General features: G+C 34.7%; 1 protein-coding gene across 6 annotated transcripts in view; it reads left to right on the forward strand.

The window, feature by feature from the left end:
* The window catches only part of Gyf (GIGYF family protein Gyf), a 955,717-nt gene extending 950,261 nt beyond the window's left edge, over window positions 1–5,456 (forward strand). For all 6 annotated transcript variants that reach the window (XM_067757906.1, XM_067757909.1, XM_067757905.1 and 3 more), the window contains one exon: window positions 5,115–5,456. In XM_067757906.1, the coding sequence (XP_067614007.1) occupies window positions 5,115–5,240 (126 nt within the window). In that variant the 3' untranslated portion in view covers window positions 5,241–5,456. The remainder of the gene's footprint in view (window positions 1–5,114) is intronic.
* The last annotated feature ends 5,036 nt before the right edge of the window (window positions 5,457–10,492 follow it).

Here is a 10,492-nt window from a genome sequence, read left to right on the forward strand (position 1 = left end):
TATCTGTCAGCTCCAGGCCTTGGTCGATGTTCTCGTATATCAGTTTTATTTGCTCTTGGAATTTCTTCATAGGTAATATGATTCTAAAAAGTTACCTCTACAATTCCATAGCACGCTTCTGATGTCCTTTGCATCAACTCAAATGTTACCGTATTTTCACTGAGTGTCGTCATAACTGTAGTGCCTATTCATTGTTGCCCTTATTTCATACATTAAAGTCTCAATCAACTTAAAGTTGTCTCCGTGAACCTGATTTTGCCTTTTGAGTACATCTAAGGTGACATCTTGGACAGAAGACTCATTTCGCAGTAAGCCAAGAAGGTATTTTTCGTTGTCTTTTGCCTTTTCTATTTTTTCTGTCAGCAGGTCAGCATGCTCTTCGTCCAGTAGACCGAACAGGGAATAATATACCGAACCTATGAATGGTAGGACTGATTGCAAAGTTCTCTGCATCCTCCTCCCCGTGAGAGCGATGATATCGTGGTTTTGCTCAATGTGTAAATATTTAAAAAAATAAATAAATGTAAGGCGCGATAACCTCCGAAGAGATCTAAGGCCGAGCTTCTCTTCCAATTTGCGTCGTGCTCCTCTTGATTTTCCCTACAAATTGGCCAGACGGGACCTACATGTTTTTATGCCGACTCCGAACGGCATCTGCAAGGCAGATGAGTTTTCACTGAGAGCTTTTCATGGCAGAAATACACCCGGAGCGCTTGCCAAACACTGCCGAGGGGCGACCCCGCTTAGAAAAATTTTCTTATAATTGAAAAACCTTATTTCTAAAATTTTGATGTTGCTTTGCCCGGGAGTTGAACCCAGGGCATACGGTGTGATAGGCGGAGCACGCTACCATCACACCACGGTGGCCGCCAAATATTTAGTTTTCAAATTTTGGATTTTCGGCAATGCTCGATTTCGAAAAGACTTCTAAAGAACTTCGAATCTTATATTTCTCCCTTGTGTACGTTTTCATATCTACGTGGACAATTGTATCCCAAGCAGTCCTCGTTAACGCTACAGGCCCACTTTTTTTTATAAATATTCTTGCGCTATTCTTAACATAGTCAATATTAATATTATGCATGGTAAGATTAACAGAATTCCTAATAATGTTATTAAACTTTTTTTTATTTTTTATCCGAACCGACCGCCTTGGTTTTATTTGTGCATTAAGCCCCCATTACTGATACTTAGCATAGACTTGACTTGACTTGGCGTAAACTTGGCAACTTAGCCACGATTATACTCCACTTGGCGCATAAAATCTGGCATCATAATCAGTGTTGAAATTTATTTTTAAATAAATGTCAATTTGTATGACAAAATGTCAAAATGAAATGGAAACATACAAATGGCATCTCAAAATGTAAACGTCACTTAGAACTTACATAGAAAATCAAAATTCAACAGACTTCTAAGTCAAGTTAAGTTTTGAGTAATCAGTAACATGCAATGTTCATTTAACAGAACTGTAAGTGACAGTTCGCAAGCCAAGTCAAGTCTATGCTAAGTATCAGTAATGGAGCCTTAACTCTCAACTGTGGGTTCTGTTGTTATTTGTTCTTCGGTAGGAAAAGGACAAATATTGTGTATCGATTATTTCGATATGCAATTGTTGGTGATTACCTCTACCATTCTACATTTGCCGTCTTGGTCAAATATGGTGTTAATTACACGTCCTCTTCTCCACTGCGTTGTGGAATATTTTCTACCTTGAAGAGCAATAAGTATCCATTTCAATATTTTTATGTGGCTCTCTCCATTTATTTCTTTTTTATAATTCGCTTAAATAATGAATATTGCAGCGTTTCCAAAATTCTTTTGTATTTTTTTCTACAGCTTTCCATTGGTCTTTAATTCCATGATAACTTATTCTCGTTGTCAATAATTATAGCTAACGGCTCACCTATTAAAAAGTGCCCGGGAGTTAGCACTTGAAGATCGTTGTGGTTATCAGACAATTCAAGACCACTTATGAATTTAGCATGGCTTCAATTTGTGTCATTAAAGTTGACATTTACATAAATCTCATTGTACCTTCAATTACTGTGAAGAAATGCTTTTCTACTGATTTAGTGGAGTGTAGTGAGAAGTGGCTTCCCATAGCCCTCCTACATGGTTGCAGTATGTCGTGGGCTCGTTTTTAAGGTGCTCTTGGTCAAAAAGCTTATAAACATCGTGAAGACTATTGGCTGCTCCAATGAATGCCATTATCCGAATATATTTTGTTTGGACAACTTCGTCTCCCTACGAATCTTTTAAGAGCTCCTATAAACGCTGCTGAGCTTAAGTCTGAAACTATTTCCAAATGGACAGCTTTCGTTGCGAAGCACACAAACACACAGAAATAAGCTTTGTAAGCTCTTTTTCCTCTTATTTTATGATGAATCCTAATTGGACCTAAGAAATCTACTCCTACGCTATATAAAGGTCGTGTATCCATTAATCTATCGTGTGGCAAATTTCCCATCAGTTGATGTAACGGTCGAGGATTAGCTTTACAATATTTACTCACTATTTTACCTGCTACATAGTTGTCTGCCGCGCAGTATCCAAAATTGTTGTCTACTTATTGCTAATAATCCCTATGGGCCTACGTGCAAATGTTTTTGATGGAGTTATGTCATTAAAAGTCGACGAATTCATCTTCATACGACAGTAAGATAGGGTGTTTCGAATCTTCTGTAATTGTACAATTTTTGTAATCTGCCTCCTACTCTGATTATGCCATAATTGTCTAAAACTGGAGATGGCGTGATTAATTTTGAACTTTTTGGTATCTGCTTGTTTTTATTAAGTAACTTTAAACTTTACTAAAACTGAAACTATTTTAGTCTTTTTTATTTCCGGTATATTTACCTCTCCTGGGTTGATGATTTGCATCGCTCTGTACTTATCCTTTTGGTGGATTAAAGTCATTTTAACCACAGGTCATTATTTATAAGTTCTCCAGATGTCACACCTCTGGAGATAATGTCCGCTAGGTTTTGTTTTGAAGATATCTGCTTCCAATTATCAATATAAGTGTTGGAGACGAATATTTGAAGGCGCCCAGGGTCAAGCCGCAACCAGCTAAGCACAATTGTGGAATCTGTATGGAAATATAAAGAACAATTTATTTTTAAACTTTCTAAGACCTTTTGCATTAATTCTACTAAGAGCACTGCAGCTTAAAGCTCTAATCGTGGCAGTGTGACTACTTTAATCGGTGCAACTCGGGATTTTGCAGCTACAATGTTTATGTATTTTGTGCCTTCCGTTTTCCAGGATTTTGCATAAACGACTGCTCCTTAAGCTTTCATAGATGCATCACAGAAACCATGTAATTCGACTGTTGAAGGGTTGTTATAAAGAATTCGTCGTGGTATTTTTAACTGAATTAAAAGTGGTCGCTCTTCTGTAATTTTCTTCCATTGGTCTATTATTTCATTAGAAGGTTTTTTGTCCCAATCTGTTTTCGATTTCCACAGTTCTTGAAGTAAGATTTTTGTAGTGACTGTTACTGGATTAATGAGACCCTATGGGTCGAACAATTTTGAGATGTCTGATAAAATATTTCTTTTTGTGATTGTGTTGCTGCAATCCCAGTTACATTTATTTATTTATTTTTTTAATTTATTTTTAATCAACAAACAAGGTGTTTACAGACTGTTAGTGTACACATAAGACCTTCACATCATTATACAGTTCCTTATTTAATTATAAATGATTTTCTTTGTCATTGATGTGAATATTTTTTAGAAATTCTATGTTTTTAGCACATCATTTTCTAAGATTGAAACCACACTTCAGTAAAATATCTTTAATGTTTTGTTGTATTGACTTAAGTTCGTTTAGATTGTCTCTACCGGTCAGATATTTCTGGATATTAGTTTTGCTTTTTTCTGCAACCTTGTGTAAAGATTTAACAGCTAAGTAAGCTGAAGTTCCATAAGTAACCGTTTTGAGAGCATATGTCTGCAATGGTTCATTTTCTCTTTCTCTCCAATAAATTAATTGGCATTTTTCATCTTCTTGTCGAATCCATATTTGTCTAAACATTTTTTCAATATCTGCAGTTAAGACATATGCATTTTTTCTATATCTTAGCAAAATGTTAAATAAATCTTCTTGTAGCTTGGCTGCAGTATGCATAATTGAATTTAAGGAAATGTTTTTATTTGTCTTACATGAGGCGTCAAGCACTACTCTCAGTTTGGCTGTACTGCTATCTGGTCTTAGAACACAATGGTGTGGTAGGTAATATTTCGTATCTAGTTGATTTATATTTACTTCAACTATATATCCAAGGTTTTTATATTGATCCATGAATTGTTTGTATTGAGTTCTCAATTCATCATTTCCTTTAAACCGCAAGGATGAATCCCCTATGCTAACATTTTTTTCTTTTAATGGGATACCTACTTTAAACTTAGAGTTCGAAACTATTTTCAAAGTGTTCCTGACATGCCCTATCTTCTGTGGTTTTTCAAACATCATTATTTTCCATCGATTCAATTTCCCAAAATTTCTTTAATTGGTCACTTATTTTTTTGTCAGAGTTGGTAACAACGCCGCAGTGTACTAAGCTTGATTTGCTGCTAGCTGATCCATATATTAGCCACCCTAAGATACTATTTTGGAAAGGATAGTTTTCATTTCCAACCTTAATTTTCTCTTCCTTTAATAAATCAAAGAATATGTCAGCACCTAAAAGTATGTCAATTTTATCTGGATTACCAAATGAAGGATCTGCAAGATGAATATTTCTTGAGATTTCTGATATATTTATAGGTTCTCAGGGAACCTGTGAAACTATATTTTGTACCACAAATGTCTCAATATTTGTTTCAAAATTATTAATTAAGGACTTTTTAAAACCCTTTTATAAATTCTGTAAAAATGGTTGACAGTATGCTATGCGCCCAATGTCCCATATATAGGACGACTAGAAATGCAAGTTTCCAAAAGTTTGTTGTAATTTTTTTAAAATATTACTACAAAGCACTTTGGGTTAAGTTAATTTTTCTCATTACAAAAATGAGAGATACTAAAACCCAAACCTCTGCTGGTCTACTTTATTATATGAATATTTATATAACATATCGTTAATACTTTTATTTAATTTCTTCTAGGGAAGGCAGAAGAAAGTAAAAAAGGGCAAAATGACTAAATTGGATGCACGTATATTAGGATTTTCTGTTACTGCTGCTGAGGGTCGTACGAATGTGGGCGATCGAGTTTATGTAGATGCACCATAAATGCTGAAGCTTCATAATAAAAATATGGATGTGACTCAAAAACAAGATAAGGAATAAATCTAAATTATGTGTATCTTTCTTTTTTGTGCGATTAAACTCACGGCATGATTATTTATTTCCTCTTCTCTTAAATATTATGCTTATTTAAAATTTAACTTATTACAAGTTCATATATGCATAAACTTGAGTTAAATATATACTAGTATGTAATCCCGATGTCTCCGGGTTTTGAATTTTTTTTAATGTTATGAAAAAAATAAGAATTGTAAAGTACGTTTAATGCTCTTTTTTCAACTATTAGCTGTAATAAAGTATTCGGTTAATTATCTTACCGTAAATTAAAAAAATCTAATTAAACATTATGAAAAATTTAGTTGCCCGAATAAACAAAATAACAATCCGTTGGTCGTCAATGCGTCGTTTGATATAAATTTTCTTAAAATTTTCTCCATACCCTTAGAAGAAACTTACTGAGGCTTTGGTACGAATACCACCTTAATTCCATACCATCTGTTTGGAATGCGGCTGAGCAGTACAGATGCCTGATAAAGGTTGGATGGGGCTGGGGCTATATGGTTTAACAGACAGGTAACTGAGAATGTACTGATCCCATCCGGACCTGGTGACTTTAAATCTTGGCAGTGGTGAGTAGACCGGGTGGACAAAAAAGTTTGCAATTATAAGTATTATTACTATTGTTATTACTAATATTATTATTATTATTACTATTAGTATTATTATTATTTATACATTTTTATTCATATATTTACACCTGTGTCTATTGGTTATTTGATATAGTTGATTACAATTTTGTTTTTTGTTGTACTATAAAAGATGTTAAATCTCATTGTGCAAATTTTTTTTATTTAAACAAATGAATGAATAAATTAATTACATATCGTTGAAAAGGTATTTTTATACTCAGCGTGCTTTGCAAACAGAGTATATTAACTTTTATTGGATAACGGTTGGTTGTACAGGTATAAAGGAATCGAGATAGATATAGACTTCCATATAAAAAAATTATCAGTATCGAAAAAAAAATTTGATTGAGCCATGTCCGTCCGTCCATCCGTCTGTCCGTTAACACGATAACTTGGGTAAATATTGCGATATCATCACCAAATTTGGTACACGAGCTTACCTGGACCCAGAATAAATTGGTATTAAAAATGAGCGAAATCGGATAACCACGCCCCTTTTTATATATATAACATTTTGGAAAACACAAAAAACCGGATTATTTAGTAAATAATACACCTAGACTGCTGAAATTTGACGTGCGGACTGATATTGAGACTATTGATAAAAATTTGAAAAAAAAAAATGTTTTAAATGGGCGTGGCACCGCCCACTTGTGATAAAATCAATTTTACAAATATTAATCATAAATCAAAAATCGTTAAACCTATCGCAACAAAATTCGGCAGAGAGGTTGCCTTTACTATAAGGAATTCTTTGAAGAAAAATTAACGAAATCGGTTAAGGACCACGCCCACTTTTATATAAAAAATTTTTAATAGGGTCGTGGATGAATAAAATAAGCTATATCTTTGCAAAAAAGAGCTTTGTATCAATGGTATTTCATATCTCAAGTGGATTTATAACAATAAATAAGAAAAACTTCAAATTTTAAAAAATGTGCGTAGCACCGCCCCTTTTATGACTAAACAATTTTCTGTTTCGGGAGCCATAACTCGAAGAAAAATTAACGGATCGTAATAAAATTGGGTACAGAAATTTTCCCTATAGCAGGAAATATTTCTAGAAAAAATGGACGAGATCGGTTAAAGACCAATTTTTAAAAGGGTCGTACACGAAAATAATAAGCTATATCTTAGCGAAAAAGAGCTTTGTATCAATAGAATTTTACTTTCTAAATTGACTAACACCCCTATTATGAATTTTCATACGATAGACGATAAACGGTTGCTAGCGTATCGTAAAAAATCAGCTTTCATATTGCGATTTCCACGCGCCCGATAGATGTACTATTGTGAATGACAGCAGGGTTTTGTTTACAAATTTTTGTGAATCTATACGAAACAGATAGCAAAACAAAACGTAAATACTAACAATTCAATTGTTTTGTACGTAAAAGTGGCAAAAGTTTTTAAAACCTGTAATAATAAAATGTTTTCTTCAACCTCTGTTGCCTTTTTTATAAAATCAAATGAACAAATTGACCTAACTTGCATAGAGGTCATAGAAAGAATAAAATTGAGAGATGCTTCCAATCTTCTTGAAATGAACTCTACACTGTAAGTATTTGACATACTAAAAGTAAAAAAAAAAGTTGAATAAAAAAAATATATTTCAGAGTATGTCTTAATAGAAGTAGAAGGCAGTTTGCGCGCCCGTAAAAATAGGTCATCAATCCCAAATATTTTGAAGGTTTGTGCCACTTAAAGGTTTCTTGCCCCGGGTGTTGCAACAGAGTGTTGAGGCTTTAGTTGGATTCTTTTGGATTTTTTAATAATTTTATATTTACTTTTATGTAAATAGCTCCCAACGTATCGTGCAACACTTTATCAACGATAGCTACCGTAGAAAATTGAACAGCTGGTTGGTGCGGTAGTTAGCGAATGACAATACCACGATAAACGATAAACGCTAACGATCGAATTTCACACGCTAGAATTTATTTCATAATACGGTACAACAGATTGCAAGCGTTTATCGTGTATCGTATGAGTTCATAATGGGGGTGTAAGAGTCATAAGACTTTATGACTAAGCAATTTTCTGTGTTTCGGGAGCCATAACTTGACGAAAAATTAACATATTGTAATGAAATTGTGTACACATATTTTCCTTATAGCAGAAAATATTTCTAGTAAAAATGGACGGGATCGGTTAAAGACCACGGTAACTTAGGTATAAAACAAGTTTAAAAGAATAATAACCTATAACTTAGCAAAAAATAGTTTTGAATCAATGATATTTCACTTATCAAGTTTTATTGTAAGAGGAAATGGGGAGACACTTTTTTTAAACGGGTGGTGCCACATGTTATGTAGAAAAGTAATTTATTTGAAATCAAATGTATAATTGAAGCTCACGCTGAGTATATACTATTCGGTTACACCCGAACTTAGACACCTTTACTTGTTTAGTACTATATATGTCCTTTTACTGAAAAACAGACCCTAACCCGACTTAACTCGATGTCTACCCCCTACATACAAAGTTTCTCTTTATAATGTAAAATGCCTCAGCAAGACTTACAATGCTTGCCTTTGAAAACAAAAAATCTACGATGACTTGAAGATTGATTGCACTTACAACTTCTACACATACATATAAATACTGACTACATCTATAAGTGTGTATGTGTATATGTAGATCTAAGTTAATTGAAGAGTAAAGTAAACTACCCCTGCAAAACAATGCGATTAGTCTCGGATGAATACCGGATTAACCGAAAAGGAGTATACGACTAATACCAGTTTTTACCTGTTGTTGTTGTTGTTGTAGCGATAAGGTTGCTCCCCGAAGGCTTTGGGGAGTGTTATCGATGTAATGGTCCTTTGCCGGATACAGATCCGGTACGCTCTGGTACCACAGCACCATTAAGGTGCTAGCCCGACCATCTCGGGAAAGATTTATGTGGCCACATTAAACCTTCAGGCCATCCCCTCCCTCCCCACCCCAAGTTCCACGAGGAGCTTGGGGTCGCCAGAGCCTCGTCTGTTAGTGAAACAGGATTCGCCGCGGATAGGTGAGGTTGACAATTGGGTTTGGAGAAGCTATATAATGCGCTGGCAACCTGAAGGGTTGCGCTACACAACCTCTTGAATCTGGTATTTTAGTCGCCTCTTAAGACAGGCATACCTACCGCGGGAATATTCTGACCCCCTAACCCGCTGGGGTTAGTTTTTACCTCTTTGTATGCATTGAACGGTTTCCTTTTGTTTGAGCATGCCCCATGAAGAGACTAATTGTACCGATTTATAACCGAGCGGGAAGGATAGGACCAATGCCCTTTCTAACCAACATTCAGTAACGGTATGCGATTCGTTAAAAAAATTAATTCGCTTTAAGTTTTCAAGTAGCGGAACATTTTCAGTGCAACTAAAAGAATTTCTGTATATAGCTGTGTTTTTTTTACATCTCTACGTTTACGCTTATACTTTATATGGACTGCTAAGCGTTAAACTTTATCTACTCTTCTGAAATTGCTGCGCATAAAATTAGTACGCGATAAGGGTGGAGTTATGCTCTCAAACCACATAGCACGCTATATAAAATATTTACCAAAACTAAAGATAGAATTCGGAAAGAAGATCAGAATAATGTGGTATATGAAATAAAGTGTAAAATCAACTAAAACTTTGAATGCAATAAGAGTTACATTGGCACTACAAAAAGGGCATTGGGTATAAGACTACATGAACATGAAACGGACGCCGAAAACAAAAAGGATACAACAGCACTGGCATAACACCTGACAAGCAACGATCACGCAGCTGATTTCACCAGCGCTAGAATATTCGGCATAGAGAGAATAGAAAAACGACGATTAACACTGGAAACCTTACGTATACAACAACAGTTGAGAAACCTCATAAACTTCAAAGAAGATATCAACAACACAAATAGTGCATATACAGCAGTGATAAAATGATACATATTAATAAACTTGACAATTAAAAGGGGAAAAAGACTGTGATATGTTTTCAAATAATATAATGTTAACTGTACTGGTGTTAAAAAATTTTATATGTATTGTAGTATTATGCATGGTGCCGCCTTATGTCAATACGTTTGTAGTATTATGCAGCATGCTCTACTACGCCAATGCACTTTCTATTCAGACCACACATATTACATTCACATTACAATATCGACCTAAATACTTTACGTTTGGTGATAATTAAATATTTCATGGCGATAGTTAGACACACAAGGCATCATTTCATCATTTGGTGATAACTAAATATTTCATGGCGATAGTTAAAAACACAAGGCAATGTTAACCTGGATAAATACCGGCAACAGACGTAAAACAACCTGACTGGCAGCGGTGGACTAGCAAGTATTTCAATAAAGGCATAAGGAAGTAGAATACTGGTGGTAAAACACATCAATTGAGAAAGACTGGCGCTTGAATCCAGTTACATCTAAGGACAGTCATCATCTACCACTTGTCGTCGAGTTTAGTTTTTATCATTTTTCTCCGGTTACTACTGACAGTAGATTAATCTTTAATTATTCTTTTTGTGAAATAAATTGGGAGGAGCTACTGGGTGG

Source organism: Eurosta solidaginis, chromosome X (genome assembly GCF_040869045.1).
Source record: "Eurosta solidaginis isolate ZX-2024a chromosome X, ASM4086904v1, whole genome shotgun sequence".
In the NCBI taxonomy this organism is placed as follows: Eukaryota; Metazoa; Arthropoda; class Insecta; order Diptera; family Tephritidae; genus Eurosta; species Eurosta solidaginis.